The sequence below is a fragment of the Zalophus californianus genome, chromosome 10 (genome assembly GCF_009762305.2).
Source record: "Zalophus californianus isolate mZalCal1 chromosome 10, mZalCal1.pri.v2, whole genome shotgun sequence".
In the NCBI taxonomy this organism is placed as follows: Eukaryota; Metazoa; Chordata; class Mammalia; order Carnivora; family Otariidae; genus Zalophus; species Zalophus californianus.
This window is the reverse complement of record NC_045604.1, coordinates 53,359,748-53,383,249: the sequence shown is the minus strand read 5'-3', so window position 1 is coordinate 53,383,249 and position 23,502 is coordinate 53,359,748. Positions and strand designations below refer to the sequence as shown.

The window sequence follows — 23,502 nt, the reverse complement described above, 5'->3', positions numbered from 1 at the left end:
AATATAATTTAATTTGGTACATGCAAATGATGCTTTTGCACAGGAAACACAAAAATAGAAGAGAAGGAATATGTCAAACAAAAAAGAAAAAGGCCATGACTGGGGTGGGTCTGCGAGGCAACCCCAATCACCATTTTTTAATCTCTCCAATGACAAAGGAACAGGACAAGAGCATTCTTTGAAGTGTTCATGGCCTCAAATCACACTTGAGTTTTGGAATGAGACAGAACACTTCTCAGGACACAATATTTAGCTTGAATAAATATGAATAGACTCCACAAAAATCACATTTTAGAAATAAGTACAGGGGTGCCTAGATGGCTCAGTTGGTTGAGCGTCCAAACTTGATTTCAGCTCGGGTCATGATCTCAGGGTTGTGAGATCAAGCACTGCATCAGACTCCATGCTGCGTGTGGAACTTACTTAAGATTCTCTCTCTCCCTTTCCCTCTGCCCTTTCTCCCCTCCCCTGGCGCATGCACTTGCATGCACACACACTCTTTCTCCCTCAAAAAATAAAAGGAAAAAAGAAAGAAGTACAAAGGATGACCCAGCAATTCTACTTATAGACATATGCCCAAGAGAATTGAAAACCTATGTCCACACAAAAATTTGTCCATGAATGTTCGTAGCAGTATTATTCATAATAATCAACTGAATTATTCAGCCACAGAAAAGAATGAAGTACTGACTGTTACCTGTTACAACATGAATGAACTTTAAAAAACATTATACAGAGTGGAAGATGCCAAACACAGAAAACATATTGTATGGTTTGATTTGTATGAAATGTCCAGAATAGGCAAATCCATAGACAGAAAATAGACTCATGGTTGCCAAGGCTTTGGGGGAATGGGGGTGTAAGAAGTGATTGCTAATGGGTAGGAGATTTCTTTGGGGGTAATAAAAATGTTCTAAAATTAGATAGTGATGAGGGTTGTATAACTCTGCAAATATAGACCCCTGAAATCTACAGTTTAATTTTTTTTTAATTTTTCCTTTTTAAGTAGGCTCCACACTCAATAATGGGGCTTGAACTCATGACCCTGAGATCAAGAGTCACATGCTCTACTGACTGAGCTATCCAGGGGCCCCTGTACAGTTTAAAAGGATGAATTTTATGGTATGTGGATTATATTGCAATAAGGCTGTTATTAAAAATTAAATACAAAATCTTATTGGTACTTAACATTCACAAACAGGTAAGTGTAATGGAAAATATAACAAATTAATTGCTTTGTGATATACAACTTATGAATAGGGTGATAGTGACTCGTACTTGCTCAACCAGTACCCATCCTCTGTTCTTGGTAACAATACTGGTTTTATCCAGGGTGGCAACGTGTCCAGTTAAATGACCACTTTTCCTCATAGCCTGGGCTTCTAAGAGTGTCCATTGAGATAAAAATAAGTGGAAGTTACCAAGTGGGATTTTGGGAAAATTTCTTGGAGGGAGAGGTGACTTGGTTGAAAGGAGCATCTCTTTGTCCCTTGCCCTTCTTCCTCTTCTTACCTGAAATGTGGACGTGATGGCCGGAAATTTAGTAGCCAACTTGTGATCCTGAGAGTGGAAACCATACGCAAAGAATGGAGGAGCAGATAAATAATCCCCACAGGACTTTAAATGTCATCTTTTAAAGTGATTTTAAAATAAGAAAAAAGTCATATTTTCCCATATGTTTACCAATTACAGTGCTTCCCATTGCTTTGTGTAGATCCAAATTTCCATTTGATACCAGTTTCTCTCTGCCTGACTCCCTTAACTTTTTTTTTTTATAGTGCAGGTCTGCTGGTGATAAATTCTTTCAACTTCAATATGTTTAAGAACATTTTATTTAACCTTTGCTTTTGAAAGATAGTTTCACTGAGAATTCTAAGCTTTTCTTTTAGTACTTTAACGATGTCGCTCCACCATCTTTTGGCTTACGTTGTTTCTGAAAAGAAGTCATTAGTTTTGTTCCTCTGCATGCAATGTGTCTCTTTTTCCCCCTCTGGCTGCCTTTAAGATATTCTCTTTATCATTGCTTTTTAGAAACTTGATTTTTATGTGCCATGGTGCAGTTTTCTGTTTCTTGGGCTTATGGTATGTTGAGCTTCTTAAAATCTGTGGCTATAAAATCTTCATCAAATTTAGAAATTTTTCATTCGGGCGCCTGGGTGGCTCAGTTGGTTAAGCGACTGCCTTCGGCTCAGGTCATGATCCTGGAGTCCCGGGATCGAGTCCCGCATCGGGCTCCCTGCTCGGCAGGGAGTCTGCTTCTCCCTCTGACCCTCTTCCCTCTCGTGCTCTCTATCTCTCATTCTCTCTCTCTCAAATAAATAAATAAAATCTTTAAAAAAAAAAGAAATTAAAAAAAAAGAAATTTTTCATTCATTATTTCTTCAAATATTTTTTTTTCTTCCTCTCTGTCTCCTCTCTTTTGGGGACTTGTATATTAAGCCACTTGAAGTTGTCCCACAGTGGCTCACTGATGTTCTGTTCACTTATCTTAGTCTTTCTCTCCATGTGCTTCATTTTGGGTAGTTTCTATTGCTGCATCTTTAAGTTCCCTAATACTTTCTTTTGCAGTATCTAAGCTACTTCCATTAGTGGAATTTTTGCCTTAGCTATTGTGTTTTTCATCTCTAGAAATTTGATTTAGGTCTCTTTTATATCTACCATATATGTCCAGTGATATGCTGATAAATCACTTCTCCAAAATTAAAACAAAAACAAAACCACCTGATTTGTAGCATTTGCAAATTCCACACATAAACACTCCCACCATAGCCAATTTGAAGCTACTAATGGTTTAACAACTGGCTTGCAAAATTCCTGATTATTTAACAGTGTGCTCTCATAAACTGATAGGAGTAAGTTCTAACCCAGCCTTAATCTTTACTCTCATTTTTTGAACATATAGAGTTACAATAACTGCTTTAATGTTTTTGTCTGATAATTCTACCATCTGCCTCATAACTCAATCTACTTATTATTTTTGTACACTTTATGGGTCATATTTTCCTGCTTCTTTGATATCACCAAGAAGATATGACTGGCAGTTGACCCGTGACTTGGACCCGTGTGATTAGAGGCCCTTCAGCCACTCCCCTGTGCTTGGAATGTGAGTTTCACTTGCCTTTCCCACTCTCAGACGCTGCTGCAAGGACATAGCCTTGAGATAGTGATGTGGTGTTCAGAACACCTACACTGTATACATGACTGGACCCAGGTAAGGTCTCTACATAAACTTTTCAGATTTGGTGAGCAGGTGGAGGGATGCTTTCATCTTGCTACTGCCCAAGATAAGCCTTGTATGTAAGTCTTTTGTTTATAAAAGCTGCCACCTACCAACCTGCAGTGACCTGCCTCTTGCTTTAGTCTCTCCCTGCCCTCTGTGTATGGGGGTCAGTTTCAAATCCCACCCAGGAAACTCCCAGGAGGGTTGCTAACCAGTCTTCATCTTACTACCTGTTGCTAGCTTTGACGGTGACAAAAGGCACAAAACTACTGGTTAAGCAGGTGTAGAAACTATTAGCACATTTGGTTTAGTTGGTCAAGAAATCCTTTCATCCTTTCCTCAAATTCAGTGAGTCAACCAGGAACAGGTAAAATACAAGGTCTGAAGTATGAAGCTTTTTTTAAAGATTTTATTTATTTTAGAGAGAGAAAGAGCGAGAGAGAGAGCATGAACAGGAAGAGGGAGAGGAAGAGGAAGAAGAAGGCTCCCTGCTCAGCCCTGATGCAGGGCTGGATCCCAGGACCCTGGGATCATGACCTGAGCCGAAGGCAGATGCTTAACAGACAGAGCCACCCAAGTGCCCCAGTATGAAGCTTTGACCTTGACTTATAGTTGTGTTTAATGGCAAAATACCACAAGAATTACTTCTCTATTCTTTATTGGCGTAATGTAGAACTAACATATTCTCTAATTCATTGTAAAATTTGGAAAAGGAAAGAATAAAACAAAAACCACATACAATTTCATGACTCAGGTACAACATTTATGTTGAGGTCTTTTCCTAAGCTTATAAACTTTTTCCTCAATTGAGATCATACTAAAACTTTGTATTTTATTCCTTTATAAGGACCCTGTTCCAGATTTGTTTTAAAGTAAAAATTGTTTGAGCCCAGTGCATTCTTTTCAAACAGGTAATAAATAGACAAGTTCCTTTTCACTTGCATGTGAACACCCACTACTTCTTTCAGTGGGTCAGGCCATTGAGACCGCAGGGTTTATAGTGCACAAGGGCACCACGTCAAAAGAAGCACTAGTCACATTATAGGAACTGTAGTTTTGTATATTATGATAATTTTAGGCATGTGGCAAAAAATATCTTTCCTTTAAAAATTAACATATTATGACAGTTAGAAATAAACTGTTTTGAAGAAAGGACCATTTATCTAATTCACACATATCAGCCAAAATGGTGACTCTATGAATACCATAAATAAGAGTGATATCCCCACTAAAAATGAGTCAAATTTATTAGGAAAAAATGTTACTGGATCCAGAATCCACACACCACCTTGAGCATTATTGACATAAAGAAAATATCAACTAAGAGCTAAATAGCTTCTCTCGTTTTCTTTTAAAGAAATAGAAAACTTTCTATTATACTTCCTTTTTGGAAAAAAAAATTGAATATAGAAACTGCAATAAATAATGTTTATAGCCACTTACAGTCAAGAGATTTCAGAAAAAGGAGCAGGAAAAAAATGAGGTGAATAAAACAACTGGCAAATACAAATGGCTAAATGAGAAAGGCAGATGAAGGAAAAAATAGGAAAAAAAATTGTACTTGAAAAAGAGAGAGAGAAAGAAAGAGGAGAGGATCAGACTCTTTGAGAAATATGACAATTTAGGATATCACTACCAAAAGTGTCTTAAAACTTACATTTTCCCAAATGCAAGTATAAATGGGTCTAAAGGGGCGCCTGGGTGGCTCAGTTGTTAAGCATCTGCCTTCGGCTCAGGTCATGGTCCCAGGGTCCTGGGATTGAGCCCCAGCGTCAGGTTCCCTGCTCCTTGGGAAGACTGCTTCTCCCTCTCCCACTCCCCCTGCTTGTGTTCCCTCTCTCGAATGTCTCTCTCTCTGTCAAATAAATAAATAAAATCTTAAATAAATAAATAAATGGGTATAAAATTGGGAATCCCACTTGCAGGCAAGGTTGGAGGTTTCCCATTCCAATCATAAGGCTATATATTTCCACTAAATATAAATATGTTAAAATTGGTTAGAAAAATATTTCTGAGTCAAAAACAGAAACCATAACATCTAATAATTTCATGTTTTTACTGCTGTGTTAATAAAACATGACAACAGGGGGATGTTTCAGACTGAAATCATCTTTTACCAAATAAGAGGGGAAGTACTGCAGGACCTGAAACCCTCTTGGGAATAAGCTATTATTGAACATGTTTACCCAACTATGTTCTGACTCATTTCTTTTAAATAAACTACACCCCCTTCCACTACCTGCTTAAGGTTAGCTAGTCCAAAAGGGAGGCAGTTCTTCTTCTTCCCTCTCCCCCTTCCCCTCCTCTTCCTTCCTCTTCCTCTCCTTCCCCTTCTCCTTCTTCTTCTTCTTCTTCTTCTTCTTCTTCTTCTTCTTCTTCTTCTTCTTCTTCTTCTTCTTCTTCTTCTTCTTCTTCTTCTTTTCTTCTTCTTCTTCCTCCTCCTCCTCTTCTTCTCCTTCTTCTAGTGTATATATTTTTTAAATTTTTGTGTGGTTTTTTTCTTTTTTTAATTTAAATTTTACTTAGTTAACATGCATTGCAATATTGGTTTCAGGAGTAGAATTCAGTGATTCATCACTTACCTACAACACTCAGTGCTCATCACAAGTACCCTCCTTAATACCCTTCACCCATCTAGCCCATCTCCCCCACCCAACTCCCTCCAGCACCCCTCAGTTTGTTCTATATTGTTAAGTGTCTCTCATGGTTTATTTCCCTCTCTCCTTCCCCCCCATTCCCACGTATTCATGTTTTCTTTCTTAAATTCCACATATGAGTAAGATCATACTATTTTTGTCTTTCTCTGACTTATTTCACTTAGCATAATACACTCTAGCTCCATCATGTTGTTGTAAAGGGCAAAATTTCATTCTTTTTGATGGCTGAGTAATATTCCATTGTGTATATATAATACATTTTCTTTATCCAGTCAGTGGACATTTGGGTTCTCTCCATAGTTTGGCTATTGTTGATAATGCTGCTATAAACATCAGGGTGTATGTACCCTTTCAAACCAGCATTTTTATATCCTTTGGATAAATACCTAGTAGTACAATTGCTGCATCTAGGGTATTTATATTTTCAGCCTTTTGAGGAACCTCCATACCGTTTTCCAGAGTGGCTGCACCAGTTTGCATTCCCACCAACAGTGTAAGAGGGTTCCCCTTTCTCCACATCCTTGTCAACACCTGTTGTTTCTTGTGTTGTTAATTTTAGCCATTCTGACAGGTGTGAAGTGGTATCTCATTGTGGCTTTGATTTGTATTTCCCTGATGATGAGTGATATGGAGCATCTTTTCATGTGCCTTTTAGCCATCTGGATGTCTTCTTTGGAAAAATGTCTGTTCATGTCTTCTATTTCTTGACTGGATTTTTTGTCTTTTGGGTGTTGAGTTCTTTATAGACTTTGGATACTAACCCTTACCAGATAGGTCATTTGCAAATATCTTCCCCCATTCCATAGGTTGCCTTTTAGTTTTGTTGATTGTTTCCTTCACTGTGCAGAAACTTTTTATCTTGATGAAGTCCCAATGTTTATTTTTGCTTTTGTTTCCCTTGCCTCTGGTGATGTGTCTAGTAAGAAGTCGTTTCAGTCAAAGTCAAAGAGGTTTCTGCCTGTGTTCTCCTCTAGGATCTTGATGGTTTGCTGTCTCACATTTAGGTCTTTTCATCCATTTTGAAGTTATTTTTGTGTAGGGTATAAGAGAGTGGTCCAGTTTCATTCATTTGCATATAGCTGTCCAGTTTTCCCAACATCATTTGTTGAAGAGACTGTCTTTTATCCATTGTATATCCTTTCCTACTTTGTTGAGGATTAGTTGACCAGATAGTTTTGGGTCCATTTCTGGGTTCTCTATTCTGTTCCATTGATCTATGTGTCTGTTTTTGTGCCAGTACTATACTGTCTTGATGACTACAGCTTTGTAATAGAGCTTGAAATCTGGAATTGTAATGCCTCCAGTTTTGTTTTTCTTTTTCAGGATTCTATTCTGGGTCTCTCGTGGTTCCCTACATATTTTAGACTGTTTGCTCTAACTCTGCAAAAAATGCTGGTGTTATTTTGATCAGATTGCATTAAATGTGTAGATTGCCTTGGGAAGTATAGACATTTTAACAATGTTTGTTCTTCCAGTCCATGAGCATGGAATGCTTTTCCATTTCTGTATGTCCTCTTCAATTACTTTCATAAGTGTTCTATAGTTCTCAGAGTACAGATCTTTTACCTCTTTGGTTAGGTTTATTCCTAGGTATCTTATTGTTTTGGTACAATTGCAAATGGGATCAATGCCTTGATTTCTTTTTCTGCTGCTTCATTATTGGTGTATAAAAATGCAACAGATTTCTGCACATTGATTTTATATCCTGCAACTTTGTTAAATTCATGTATTAGTTCTAGCAATTTTTTGGTGAGTATTTTGGGTTTTCTACATAGAGTATTATGTCATCTGGAAAGAGTGAAGGTTTGATTTCTGCCTTGCCCATTCAGATGCCTTTTACTTCTTTTTGTTGTCTGATTGTTAAGGCTAAGACTTCCAGTGCTATGTTAAATAGTAATAATGGAATGCACATCAAAAGGGAGGCAGTTCTAACAAGAGGTAGCAAGGCCTTGGAAAAGTTTCACTGGGGTAGGGCAGAGTTTCTACCTTGAGGCTTAGAATTCAGTGGAATGGAAAAAGAATGCTAATTTTTATCACCTACTAGAAAGGTTACTTTTCTTCTTGAAAAAATCCTTTGAGATTATAATTGGTGCTCTTTATCCCACATCTTGGGTTTCCTATTTGCATTGCATTTTTCAAGTCCATCAATGCCCCATCTCCAAGAAAAATAGCACAAGTATCTACTCTGCTGGATGCACAAATCATGCAAAAAAAAAAAAAAAAAAACTCACCAAGATCAAAAGAAAATAATTTATCTCTATATATTCAAGGTAAGAGAGAGAAATAAATCTGACATACCAATAGTTTTCAGTGAATTCACAGAATGAACAGGATCTGTCATGCCAAGGGTCATGCTAAAGAGTAGGGAAGACTGCAAATCCCACAAATCTCTATTGAATTTCAGAACCACATATCCAATTATGATGAATGCCACAACAAAGCTAATTAATGCTGTTAACAAGACCTGTGAAACCAATTCATAACACAGTATTACTTTAACATTTAAGGATGGCATGACTGCATTTACTTATGGAAGAATCAGATCTTAGTTATATACTTTATACGATTACTCTGAAAAATAATTTCAAAAGGTATTCTAGGTTACCTGCCTCAAAGAAACCATCCCTTCCAAACAAAAGAGAGTCTATCTCATTGTTACAAGAACAATTCACTAATATTTCTTATTGCTAGTCCAACTTAATAGGTCCCAACATCAAAATGTTCTTAAAATGGAATGCAAATTTTTCCTGCTTCTGTGTGAAACATTGCCTGGTTTCCTCAGCGTTGATCTGCAGGGCTGCAGGCAGAAAGAGAAGTAAAACAAAGGGCAAAGAGGACATGCTGGCTGATTTGGCCCTCTTATTAAGGGCTTTCTAGAAGCCTTATTCAACAGACATTTGTATACATTTCATTAGCCACACTCTCTTCTGAGGCTACACAGCTACCCCTTGCTGGGAAATAGAATAATTCACACTGGGCCCACTACCATACCAAGCAAAATCTAGTGAGTTTATGTTAATGAGAAAGAAAGAGAGAATGCATATCAGATAGGCAATCAGCAGTGTCTGCCTCAAAAATAGAAATAGAATATACAACTTTTAAACAAGAAGAAGGAATTAAAGGACAAAGACAACTGAAAAATCGACTTGATTGAGAAGGGAAGAAAGAATAAGAAGCGAAGGAAAAGCATGGTAAGGGCAAAGTACAAAATTATATTGAGAAACAAATCCAAATCTATTTCTTTTGATTTTTTTTTTATTTTTTTAAAGATCTTATTTATTTATTTATTTGACAGAGAGAGAGCACAAGCTGGGGGAGCTGCAGAGAGAGAGGGAGAAGCAGGCTCTCCACCGAGCAGGGAGCCCAATGCAGGACTCAATCCCAGGACCTGGGATCATGACCTGAGCTGAAGGCAGATGCTTAACCAACTTAGGACTGTAGACTGTGCCACCCAGGTGCCCCTATTTCTTTTGATTTTTTAAAACTTATTTTTAATTTACATACAGTGAAATTCATTCTTTTGATAGAGAGTTATATGAGTTTTGGCAGATGCATACAGTCATGTAACCATGACCACAATTAAGAAACAAAACAGACCACCTCAAAAAATGTCCTTGGGGTGCCTGGGTGGCACAGTCCATTAAAGTATCTGATTCTTGGTTTCGGCTTAGGTTGTGACCTCGGGGTTATGAGATGGAGCCCCGCATTGGGCTCCATGCTCAGCGCGAGTCGGCTTAAGACCCTCTCTCCTGGGGTGCCTGGGTGGCTCAGTCGTTTAAACGGCTGCTTTTGGCTCAGGTCATGATCCCAGAGTCCTGGGATCGAGCCCTGCATCAGGCTCCCTGCTCAGCAGGGGACCTGCTTCTCCCTCTCCTGTTTCCTCGCTCGCTCGCTCTCTCTTTCTCTCTCTCTCTCTCTGTCAAATAAATAAATAATAAAAAAATCTTAAAAGAAAAAAAAGACCCTCTCTCCTTCTCCCTCTGCCCCTACCCCCCTTCTTTGTCTCCCTCTGTCTCAAAAAATAAACAAATAAATGTTGACCCTTTGTAGTTAATTCCTTTCCCTCTCCCCAGTCCCTGGCAACAAATGATCTGTTCTCCAAACCTACTGGTTTGCCTTTGCTAGAAGGAAGCTCTATGAATAGAATTATACATAGGTAGCCTTTTGAGTCTGGTTTCCTTCTCTTAGCATAAGGCACCTGAAATTCTTCTATGTTGTGGCCCTTAATGCTCCTTTTTCATTGCTGGGTAATATTCCATTATAAGATGTGTCACAATTTGTTTATTCATTCATGAGCTGAAGAGCATTTGAGTTGTTTCTAGACTTTTCAGATTATGAATAAGGCGGCTATAAAAATGATTCACACAGAGGTTTTAGTGTAAACAAGCTTTCATTTAGCTTCAGTAAATACATAGGAGTGGAATTCCTGGGTCATATGGCAGGTGTATGTTTTACTTTATAAGAAACTCCTAAACTGTTTTCCAAAGTGGCTGTACCATTTTGCATTCTCACTGCATTCTTACCAGCACTCAGTATTATCAGGCTTGTTATTGCTGCTATTGCCATTCCAATAGATATGTAGTGGTACATGTCACCGTGGTTTCAATTTCTATTTCTCCAGTGACTTATGGTGTTGAGCATATTTCTAAACACTATTTTCTTCCACATATCTTCCTTGGTGCCTCAAATCTGTTCAAATCCTTTGTCCTTCTAAGTCCATTTTTAACCACAACAAATATTAAGCTAGTTTTTAAAGCAGCAGAGATTCTCAACCTGGATAAAATAATAAAATCTAACTATATATTATCAAAAAGACATCTAAACACAAAGACCCAAAAATCTTGAAAGTGGAAGGATGGAAAACTTGTAGTAGGCAAATACTAAGCAAAAGAAAGCTGGTATGCCTATAGTAATACCAGATGAAATTGACTGAAGGTAAAATGCCTTATTTGAGATAAAAGGGTAAGATAACTAGATAATGAGAAAAAAATAACTAGGAAAATAACAATACTTGTAGGCACTTAAAAACAGAGTTTCTATCTATGTAAAGTAAAAACTGGCAGAATCACAAAGAAAAATTGATAAATCCATAATTATAATGGAAGTTTTTTTCTATTAAGTTGAAAAACAATACTGGCAAAGATATGGAAGACCAAACTTCACAATAAACAAAATAAGTTACTGAACAAATTTAGACCCCTGAACTCAAAAATTAGAAAATATATACTCTTATAAAGCAAACACAGAACATTTTGGAGAATTGAAGTACAAGGCCACAAAGCAAATCTCCACAAATCACAAGAGTTGATATACAAAACACATTCTCTGGTCACAATCTGATAAAAGAAATAATAATAAAACATATTTGGAAATTTTAAAATATCTTCTAAGTAATTAATGGGTTAAAAAGCAAATAATCCAATTAAAAATGGGCAAAGGACCTAATTGACATTTTTCCAAAGAGGACATGCAGATGACCAACAGACACATGAAAAGATGTTCAACATAACAAATCATCAGGGAAATGCAAATCAAAACCGCAGTGAGATGTCACCTCACACCAGTCAGAATGGCTAGTATCAAAAAGGCAAGAAATGACAAGTGTTGAGACGGATATAAAGAAGAGGGATCCTCATGTGCTCTTGTTAAGAATTTAAATGGTTGCAGCCACTGTGGAGAACAATATGGAGTTTCCTCAAAAAACTAAAACTAGAAGTATCATAAGATCCAGTAATATCACTTCTAGGTATTTATCCAAAGAAAACAAAACACTAATTCAAAAAGATATATGCATCCCTGTTTACTGCAGCATTATTTACACTAGCCAAGATATGAAAGCAACCTAAGTGTCCATCAATAGATGAATGGATAAAGATGTGGTGCATATTTATATATATATAGATAGATAGATAAAGGAATATTACTCAGCCATAAAAAATGAAGTTTTGCCATTTAAAACAACATGGATGAACCTAGAGGGTATTGTGCTAAGTGAAATAAGTCAGTAAGAAAAAGACAAATACCATATGATTTCATTTATGGTGGAATCTAAAAAATAAATAAATAAATAAACAAAAACCAGAAGTAGACTCATAAATACAGAGAACAAACTGATGGTTGCCAGAGGGGAAAGGCGTGGGGGGATGGGCAAAATAGTAGAAGAGGTCTAAGAGGTACAAACTTTCAGTTACAAAATAAGTTACAGGGATAAAAGTACAACATAGGGAATATGGTCATTAATACTGTAATAACTTTGTATGATAACAGATGGTGACTACACTCATCATGGTGAGCATTTCATATGTATATAATTATCAGATCACTAGGATATACACCTGAAATTAATATAATATTGTATGTCAACTATACTTCAATAATAAATAAATAAACAAAATTCTTCCACACATGGGGAAAAAATAATCAATGGGTCAAAGGAAAAAGTATAGTAAAAATTTTAGGTAGGTTTGGGAGGTAATGAAAACACTAAAAATCATGGGGTGCCTGGATGGCTCAGTTGGTTAAGCATCTCACTCTTGATTTCGGCTCAGGTCATGATCCCAGGGTTGAGAGATGGAGCCCCTTGCAGCTCTGTACTGGGTGTGGAGCCTGCTTAAGATTCTCTCTCTGCCCCTCCCCTGCACCACGTGTGTAGGCAGGCAGGCACACATGCACTCCCGCTCTCTCTCTAAAAAAATAAAAACAAAAACAAAAAACACTAAAAATCAAAACATGGGTGAAGCTAAAAGAGTAGTTAGAGAAAAATTTAAAACCTTAAATGTACAAAATATAAAAAATAGGAAAGCTAAAAATCAACCAATATCTAAGTCAAGATGTTAGAAAAAATACAGAATAAAACTAAAGAAAATAAAATATCTTTGAAAGGGAAAATAAAATCATCTGACAAGCATGATTAAGAAAAAAAGAGAGAAGCCACAAATAAAACAATCCTAGTAGTGAAAATGGGCCAACCTTCAGAGACAGTTAAGATGAAGTCAGATGTGGGATTAGAATCCAGGTTCTGCCATTTATCAGCCTTGTTTGTGACTGCTGAACTGCAATTTGTTTATATATAAAATGGAGATATTCACTCAGTGCCTACCCACAGTGGTCACAGTAAATATTTATTCCTTCTCTCTCCCCCTCAACTCCCTTTTAATTAGTGGTTCCACAGAATAAGAAGGATAGAACAACTAAACTGTGAGATTTACGAATGATTAATCTTCTTTATAGACATACATATTGTCTGCTAACATAAATAAGCAAGAGTGATCATAATTTTTTTAAAATTGTTCTTACCTGCCAGAACACATTCCTGAGGATACAAAAGTCCACATCCAAAGCAGCCATAAATATAATTATAGGTGAAAAATAACAATAAAGTGAAAAACTTGGTGTTCTCAGAAGAGGATAGACAATTTGGTACACCTAAACTAACAAGGACAAATAAGAAATTAGTTGGCTGCCATTCTGAGGTATTAGAAATTAGTATTAGGTAATTTGAGGTATTAGAATTTGGTGTTATATCAATCAATGTAAGTTTTAGTATATTCCAATCTGCAACTAATGAGCGATTATCTATGAGGCCAGTCCTCAGGGTTTTGTAGATTTCTTTTTTTTTTATTTTTTTATTGTTATGTTAATCACCATACATTACATCATTAGTTTTTGATGTATGGGTTTTGTAGATTTCTTGATCTGACTGTCTAGATGAGTTCTATGTACAGTCCTCTATTCACCAGAGAATTTTGTGAGCTTGGGCTACACAAACATTGTTTGTGGTAATATTGTAATTAGTGTTTTCCCAAGTGATACCCCTGCCACTGGTAATCTCGGACAGGACTTTAGGTGTTCACAGATTAAGTATTTTTTTTATTTGACTGTTAGATATTTATTCTAATTTGCATTAAGACAGAAAAGAGAAACTTGCACAGGTACTTGTGATTTCACAAACACTTGCTTAGGATTTTTCATTTCAGTCCTTCAGTGAGTTGGGACACCTGGGTGGCTCAGTGAGTTGAGTGTCTGACTCTTGGTGTTGGCTCAGGTCGGGATCTCATGGGTTGTGGGATTGAGCCCCGGTTTGGTCTCCCTGCTCAGCCGGAAGTCTGCTTGAGATTCTCTCCCTCTGCCCCTCCCACCTCCTGCACTACCCCCGCGCTCGCTCCCTCTCTCTCAGATAAATAAATAAATCTTTAAAGAAAATAATAAAGTCCTTCCGTGAACCAAGTAGAGAAAAATAACACATAGCTAATAGCACATATTGTGTATATAAGACATAAATCATGAAGGTTGTACACTAAAAAGTTTTTGGCTCAACTAATATTTTATTCTTCTTTACTTAACCTCCCTGTGCCTCAGTTTCCTCAACTGTAAAATGGGATAGAATACCTCCTTCCACGGAGTTTCTGTGAAGGTGAGTGAATTAACTCAAGAATTAATAAGTTGAGCATAGCATAACATATAGAGAAGCTGAATCACTATGTTGTACACCCGAAACCAATGTAACATGGTATGTCAACTACACTCAAATAAAACACATTTTTAAAATTAAACAGCTCCATATTTCACTGGAAAAAAGAATTAATAATAAGCTAATAAACTAATAAACACAAAACACTTTAAAGCGAGCCTGGCACATAGTAAACACTCAAACGATGTTAGTAACTCGGGTGTTTCGGAAGAGTAACAAGAGGCTTTTAAAATCCTAGATAGATACAAGCATCGTCTCCATTTTTAAAAAATAAAAAGAATGAGTGGAGACAAATCGTTATTGATCACACTGTTATGCATTTGAAATCAAGAGTTAATAAATTAATAAAATTTTTCTTGTATCTATATTATATATTATATGACACCTTTTGCATTGAATCGAGCAGTTAGGAAAGAGTAACCATGTTTCATTATAACAAATAACAGCTGCCTTTGATAACGTCCCCATGGGTGTTGCAGACAATAGCACAGATGAAGCCAGTATATGGACAGGGGAAAGAAACAAGAGCGAGGCTCCCAATGCAGACGATGAAGAACCCAAGAATGCAATCCAATTTTCCTTACTTCCATACTAGTGTTTTATCTTAAGCGCCTCTAATTTATATCTCTTTTATTGTACGGTTTTTCGTTTTCAAAATTTATAATACCAGATGAATTTTTTTCAGTAGCTGTTCACATTTTTTTTAATTTTTATTTTTTTATTTAAGCTGGGCATGGAGCCCAACACGGGGCCCGAACTCACAACCCCGAGATCAAGAGTCGGACGCTTAACCAACCGAGCCATCCAGGCACCCCAGCTGTTCACATTTTTTTTTAATTCCATACATTCACAGGTAGGGGTGAGAGTGGACCTTGATTTTGGTCTTTGTTCTTTAATTTACTAATTTATTATACGTACATTACCTCCACAGAATTGTGAGCCAGTTGTCCTATCACAAATCCTACCACAGAAAGAATTATCAAGACAGTGACCTCAGAATTCTTTAAACAGGTCCTCAAAAATCCTGAAGAAATGCATGTATGTGTTATTTAGACATAATGTATAGTTTCAAAACATTTACTATCCCCTTTCTCTATTTAATTTGAAATTCGTGAGTGTCACTTCATTATGAATAAACAATTGACAGCTATTACAAATGCTGTCTCTTCAGACACAATGAAACCTCTCTCACAGGTGAATCTGGAAAATACTGAAGTTCCAACAATCTCCCATTTGCCCACCGACGGGCACATTAGGATCACTGTACAAGTGTCCTCCCTATGGATCTAAGGATGAGGAATTATGAAAAGCCAAACTTCATATCTACATAGCACACCTTTTATTAGTAATAACTACAGTAACATATATTCTATAGTTTTCCTAAAAGCCAGAAATACTTTCAACTGAGCTCTAACTATAGGGAAAACTGCCCTCACCAGACAAGTCACAGAAGACACGGGTTATTCTCTGCCTACATGCATTTTCTTGCCTTGCCACTCTTCTCTGTCCAACATTATTCAGTTCATTCCCTCCAGAAGCAATATATGGACTATAATCCAATTACTTTATGCCTAGGGCAAGATTCACTGGCATTCCAGATTCTGCATTTCCTGTCTTCCAGCTAAATCAGTAGATATTTGTTGAATACTTCTTTCGTGTAGGGCTAAAGTCATGTTTCTCGAACTATTTCTGCAATGCCCTTTACTGCTGGAGCACTTATCTCTACGTAATCATCAAGGATCTAGAACTGGTGAAATTCATGGTCACCAGCACCTGCTAGTACCACAGGGGACCAGGGCCATTAGTGTGTGTTTTAAAGGCTCACCCCAGAGAAGGTGACTTTACTCTCTGGTAAGTAAAACTGAAGAAGTTTTTATGAGTGTTTGCTTCATTGTTTCTTTATAGTCTTCCCAATTCCAGAAAGAATTTTAAAGCAGCTGACTTTTCCCCAAAGAAAAAAGTTTTAAAGAAGACTAGAAACTTTTCCCTGATCACTAACGTTGAACTGGGGAATAAAGTACCTGTGTTTCTTAATCTGGTATCTCATCTGCATGAATATCATTCACCATACCTATTGAATTCTTAATGATCATTGAAGAGGCCCTCACTTGTGAAGTCTCTCCTAAGTTCCCACTAGGGGTGGAGTGCGTGCCATGTTCCCTGAAGTAAAATCACATCAAATCCATAATAAAATGGGCAAAATTGATGACAGCAACTTGCAAATTGTGAAACAAATGTCTGGGTCCTATTTGCCCCCATCACCCTCCCCTCATCCCAGATACATGTTGGTTAGGCTAAGCCTGGCAGGCCGGCGGCATGAGACTTGACAGTTCAACTAACCCCACTGCATTGTAATTACTGTTTATCCATTTCCCCAGCAAGAGGACTCCTTGAGGTCAAGGACTGTCTAATTCCCCTGCCGCCTACCCCTCTGCTGTGCTCAGCACATGCCACTGAAGGAAGGAACATAGTGTAGACACTACTGATAATTAAATGAAGCTACATTGCTGGCATTCACTCACATCTTAGAGTCTCACTGGACTTCTTTTGATGATGTTGTGATCGCTTTCTGCACTGAGAAAGCTTCAGAGGGCAGAGGAAAGATGAAATTCAGAAATAACCACCTACCTCCCAAAACAATAGTGGAACACACAAGCATTATGAAATGTCCACTTTTGATGGTGTAGCCAGCTGAACTTCCACAGAATAATTCAGGTCTGTTACCTTCTCTTTGCATCCAGAAGGAAGAGTTCATGTTTGACATGGCTTTCTCAGTCGTAACTTGACGAATTCGTATGTGAGTTATTTTCACCACCACAGACTAACCTGTTCTAATACGCAAAAAGAAGAAAATGAGATTTGCCAGGTCCCAGTGCATCCACGTTCTTTCTACCTAAGATTGTACCACACTTAGATCTGAGCACATCTCTTCTTGCCACAGGGCAAACATGGATGCCTTCTGTTCTACCTCTTGCTCCAAGAGCATTTTACAGGAACACCAACAGCAGGGCTAGTGTTTCTTCCTCACACTTCTACATATATATGGGAGAGTGACTGCACTGATTTCTGCACTTAATCATTGTATGATCTAGTAGTGTGTTTGCCTTTCTCATTGGACAGTGAGTTTCTCAAGGGTCGGGGCTGGATATTATTTTTCCTTAAGGCTGTGCACACGGTATGTGGCCCATAATAGGCTCTCCATAATATTTGATCAACTGAACTTTTTGCGGGGGACCTCTTCCTCTATGGGTACAAATCATTCTGGAATTCCCCTTTACTACTTCAACCCCATGTTCCCTTTTCCCTCTCTTGGGCCCCTCCAAATCCAAAATGGGAAACGAGGTCAAAGTTGAGTCACACCAGATAAGGTCGGGATGGAGAGGGGGGTGAATAACCTAAAAACAAAGGAAAATACTAAAATTGAGGTTTTATCATATGGTGCCTTTAAGTGAATTAGAAAAAGTCCCCCTTCCTGAGGACAGGGCACATGGCTTGGCACATAAATAATGGGTTCGATTTCAGTCCCAGTACCTACCCTCAACTGGTGCCCTTGTGCAGAACATAGTCCGCACAAATCTATGCAGTGGTCCTGAGGACTCATTCTGTTTTATTTTTCCTTGCAGTTAACCTTAACCTAAGAATTCCTAGAGGTTCCTGAAGTATCCCCAGTAATATTTAGAGTTAATCTTTAGTTCTTCATTTTGCATTTGTTTGGTCTACAAGCCATAATGATTCTGGTGTGAAGCAGAAATGGGCCAGAAATTAGATTCAAAATGCTACATCTTCAAATCACTTCACCTGTCCCTCAAATAGCCCTTCAGGCCCTTGGCATCCTCACACCCTGCTATCCCCACCTGTCACTACAGCATCACTCTCAAATCAGGTTCTCCAAACTACCAAGACCAGAGATACCGTCTTCCAAGGCTAAGCTGGTTCAGAGTTGAAATCAAGATGAAGGCTCTTGAAAATCACAAAGAACAATGCCCAGCTTGTGGCTGTTTGCCAGGGACAGTCCTGCCAACTGATATCACACCCAAAGTCATTTCCATGCCTAATTCCCATTGGTTGCTTGCCAACTCACTTTCATTCTGATTGGCTATATACAACATCCCCACCCCCAACCCAGAAGCAGCTAAGTGATCCAGTTCCAGGGAAGCTTGCATTTCTTAATGCTCAAACTGTGTCTATACCAACAACTGTTTTAACTGATTTTCTTTGCCTGACATATTAGCTGAAATGGTCATTCACCATGTAGACAGAAGATGCTCTTTCCTATAAACAGAAGAACCTCCTACATGTTTTTTTAATATATATTCTGTTTTTCATTCTCCAGCCCTAATCCTCTTCAACACTGCCTGCTCTCCCGTCTGACTTTTTCATTCCTCCTTTCCCGTTTTCTCTTTTCCTACCTATCCTTCCTTTTCGATGGGAATTTCTCACTGTTGGCCCTTAATTTGAAGAAACAACACTACTCACTCTTCATAGGAGGACAAATGTATCCCAAATTCTGTGATGCCAAACTTAATATATTTTTGCCTCAAATCTAATCACTAAAAACACAGTGCAAATTTAAACAAAGGAACATTGTTAATAATTTATAGTTTCTTTCCAAGGAGGTTATTTGTGACAATGAAATTCTACTCTCCCATTCTTATGTTATACTCCTCTAACGCTCTTCCCCAGGGCACCAAGAACAGCACCACAGCAGTGAGATTACTGAGTTTATCATCAATCTTCGCCACCACTATATATCAAAGAAACTTTGACGAATGAAAGTCCCAATTCCTACTTGAAACTAAAGAGTTTTAGTCAACAGCTCTATGTCTGGCCCTGATTGCAGCAACCAGCACTGGTACCCTATACCATTCTCCAAAATATTTGCTTTCAACGTTGTTGTTGTCTGGTATGGGTCTTTTAAACCACTCAGCTCATAAATCCCAAGGACCATGTTAAAAAAAAAAAAAAAAGCCGTCTTATTCACAGGCTGCCTCTTGAGAGACCCATTCCTTACTCTTTCACATGCCCTTACTTACCTCTCCTTGTTACCAATAAGTTCTCTAAAACATTTCATATCATTTTGAGCAACGTCCTTCTGCCTTCTATCTAGTTCCTATCCTGCTGTCTGCTCAACTCACTTGGGTCACCTCGATCCGATGGCTAACTCTCATGAAGATTTACGTTTCAAAATTTAGATTCTCCATGGCTTTTAGAAAAATCCTCATACCTTGAGAAAACTCGGACAAAATTCATAGTTGGCTCTAGATTACACATAGTTCTGCTAGAGATAGAACATAACTAAAATACAGAGATGATTGAATTTCTTTACATCACAATCTTTCCCATAGAGCTTAAAGAAAAGCAGTAATAAATCTGTATTTCACCACTTTGCGTAGAGCCAGCTGAGTAGACTATGATAGCTTTACGAGCTGAGGGCTGAGAGGCTGCCCAGTGTGTTTCCCCCAAGCCCATATTCTCATAATAGATTATATTATCTGACTGAGACAAGGCTGGTTAGTCATAGTTTCTCATCCCCCTATACAATGATTGGTTCAGGGATAGGCATGGGACTCAGATAGGACCAGTTAGATGGTTCCTAAGCTTGATATATACCATTATTGACAGAAAGCCATTCTCTTTGCATTTTGGTTTAGCTATGACAATGATTGCCTTCAGCAGCTAGAGGTCATCTTCCTAGAAGCACTGAGAAAGCCTATCTCAAGTCTCAGAAGTTCCAGGAGGCATCACATTAGATATCTCTGAGGTCTTATGACCTCACAATCCCACCTGAGATTTTACCCTTTCTCAGAATGCATTTCTTAGTTTGAGACTTTTTTGCCATCTAGAAAGGCTAGGCGTGAGAAACAATTTTATTTTCAAACCCAGTGAGTACTGGCTGCATTATACTTCTTTTAAATTTCATTGGAAAAATGAGCTGTTCCTTTTCAGCTCATCTCTCTCCTCTCAGACCAGTAAAAGAAGCCAAGTGGCACTTGACTACTGTCTAGAAAAATCCTTAGCATGATCATTGAGTTCATTACTTAGACAACAGTGTGATCAAACTTACTACCATCACATAACAAGGGCCCCTTTTCTCCAGCTTCTAATAACATTTTCCTCTCTTTCCTATAAACTCCCACTAATCACCTCCTAGGGGCTTTTAAACATTCTGCAGGCTTTCACTGACACTCTCCTCTAGGCCCTTTGGGCGTCTGCCTGTCACCCGGTCCCAAAAAGGCAACACCACATATTTTAGAATTTGTTATGTCCATTTCTCACTTCCAGAGTCCAAAATTTGTATGTTATGTATTGCTGCATAATAAACAGACACAAAGCTTAGTAGGCTAAAACAACAACAATCATTTATTTAGCTGAAATCTACAATTTTGGTAGGACTCAACAGAGAAGGCTTGTCTTTGCTCCATATGGCACTGGATGCAGTGGCTTGATTGGAGGATCCGCTTCCAAGATGGCTCACTCACATGGCAGCAGGTTGGCGGTGCCTGCTAGCTGCAGCTCAGACAGGGCTTCGGGTTGGGGCCTCAGTTTCTGTCTGTATGGGTCTCTCCATACAGACTGGTTTCCAAGACTGAGCATCTCAAAAGAACTAGCTGGAGACTGCATCACTTTTTATGATCTATGGAAATCATGTAGTATTACTTCCACTATAGTTACAGGCCTGCCCAGATTCAAGAGGAGAGAACAGAGATCCACCTCTCTCTGCGAGGAAGGTCATGATCACATTGTAAGAAGAGCATGTGGGACAGGAGATGTGGCCAACTTGGAGAATATAATGTATCACATATGAGGTCAAATATCAGAGTGTACTGTCAGCCCTTTACAACTTGGGGCATCATGTTAACCTAAATAGCATTCTGCCTGCTTCAGCTCAGTCTAGGCAGTTGTTCTCAAAGGCTGGACCATAAACCAGTGGTGATTCATGACAAAAGTTCCATCACACATGGCAAAATGAGAAAAATATAAAAGTCCATAATAAAGCTTAATTTATTCAATTTAAAGGGCAGAGCCCTACAATGAAATCATACGTTCCCTTCTTTTCTGATGTTAAAATGTTTTCTTTAAGTTATAGTGATAGCAGATAGTAGTTGTTCTCTTAGTGATGTCATTTCAATCTCCTCCATTTTTCCACATTTTTCCAGTCAAAATACAGAAGTCTCAGGAACCACTATCTAGAGTTTATCACAGCACTGAATTTAGCCTTTGCTTGACCACTTCTCAAATAATGTGATTTAATTTACTGGTATGCAAACTGAAATAGCTCTGTGGGTGTTCAGATAACATCTGCAGCATATAATTCAATGCAACAACAGATCACAGGAAGTACTGTAACTCTCAAAACTCAGATCCTCACATCAGTGGAATCTTTGAAGTGAGATCCAGGAATCCCTTGGTAACCAGGTTCACATGACTACAAAGCAGTGTGGCATTCAAGGTGAAGGTCAGAAAATAGGTTACAGGAGAAACTAGATATATAGTCATGACACTGTGTGTGCATGCAGCTGGCCTACTGGAGGAGTGGGAGTTAAAATGGGGCACTGGCACAAACAAGATGTGCACAGAAGGGTTCAGGAGTCATTTTTAGAAAAGGTGAATAAGTTCTATAAATGAATGAAGACTAGTGAGCTCCATGAATAAGGTAGCACCAAAAGAGAATTTATTCAACTGTTATTTATTAACTTACTAACTTACAGGCTAAGAGTATGAAGAAAAACATGGCAAAGCCCCTACCCTCAAAAAGCTCACAATTCACATGGGGAGAAAAACATGTGAACAATTAAACATAATACATATGTGGCTATTCGCACTGTAGGTGCCCCAAAGAAGGAGGGATTAGTTCTTCCTAACACTGGGGATAGAGACGGCCATGGGGCGGAGAATTACAGACTGATTTGCCAAGGGTCAGAATTGGCTTTTTTTTTTTTTTTCAGCTTTATTGAGGTATACCTGATATATAAAATTGTAAGCTAGGACTGACTTTTGAGAAGTTTCCATTGCTGGAGGCAAGATGAAGAATAGGATCTGGTGTCTTGGTCCGGGCTACTATAACAAAAGACCATCAACTGGGTACTTCATAAACAACAAACATTTATTTCTTACAGTTCTGGAGGCTGGGAAGTCTAAGATCATGGCGCCAGAAGATGCAGTGTCTGGTGAGAGCCCATCTCCTAGACGGCTGTCTTCTTACTGTAACCTCACACGGTGCAAGGGGCAAGTGAACTGTTTGGAGTTCTCTTTCATGAGAAGAGACCTCCCAGAGGCTCCACCTTGTAACACTATCATATTGGGCAGTAGATCTTAACAAATGAATCTGGGGGCCGCGGGAAGGATACAAGCACATTCAGACCACAGAAACCAGTGAAGGAGTTAGAAAAGGAGATTGTTAAAAAAGTAAAGGAACCAGGGGTACCTGGGTGGCTCAGTCAGTTAAGTGTCTGCCTACGGCTCAGGTCATGATCTTGGGGTCCTGGGATTGGGCCCCATGTCGGGCTCCTTGCTTAGTGAGGAGACTGCTTCTCCCTCTCCCTCTGCCCCTCCCCCAACCTGCGCTTGCGCGCTCTCTCTCTCTTTCTCTCCTTCTCTCATAAATAATTTAAAAAAAAGAAGAAGGTAAAGGAACCATAATGACATAAATGTGGCAATCAAGGAGTTTCCAGAAGACAACATGACTATATACATTAAAAGCTTCAAGAAGTTTGAAGGTAAGTATTGAAAGACAAATAAAGGAGAGAGAGGTTTATTTTGTACTAGGCATCTCCACAAGTGTCTTATCTAGGAATCTTTGAAGTGAGATTCAGGAATCCTCCCCTAATTACCAGGACCACATGCCTGGGAAGTCATATCATATTCAAGATCAAGGCTCAGAAAACAGAAAGTTAGAGCAGAAACAGTAAAAATGGCAACTAGCCTTGTCCCAAATTGCTGTGGTGCTTAAAGGTAATGGACTTCGCAGCGCACAGCAGGAGGAGAACCGAGCAAATACAGACATACCTCCTTCTTCGTGGGACTCCACTAGGTCTACCAGAGGGGAGTGGCAGTTACTGCCCTGTTCTTTTGCTGAAGGCAACTGAAACTCAATCACTCAGGCATAAAAATTACCTCAAAACTTAAAAATTTGTGACACAAATTTTAAAAGTGTT

General features: G+C 38.4%; 1 protein-coding gene across 1 annotated transcript in view; it reads right to left on the bottom strand.

Moving 5' to 3' along the window:
* The window catches only part of SLC9C2 (solute carrier family 9 member C2 (putative)), a 106,060-nt gene extending 86,520 nt beyond the window's left edge, over window positions 1-19,540 (bottom strand). Inside the window, exons 1-5 of the mRNA XM_027612500.2 lie at window positions 19,381-19,540; window positions 16,976-17,178; window positions 15,271-15,371; window positions 13,174-13,302; window positions 8,176-8,341 (exon numbers count right to left, since the gene is read on the bottom strand). Coding sequence (XP_027468301.1) covers window positions 8,176-8,341; window positions 13,174-13,302; window positions 15,271-15,371; window positions 16,976-17,111 — 532 coding nt within the window. The 5' untranslated portion in view covers window positions 17,112-17,178; window positions 19,381-19,540. The remainder of the gene's footprint in view (window positions 1-8,175; window positions 8,342-13,173; window positions 13,303-15,270; window positions 15,372-16,975; window positions 17,179-19,380) is intronic.
* Window positions 19,541-23,502: the final 3,962 nt, after the last annotated feature.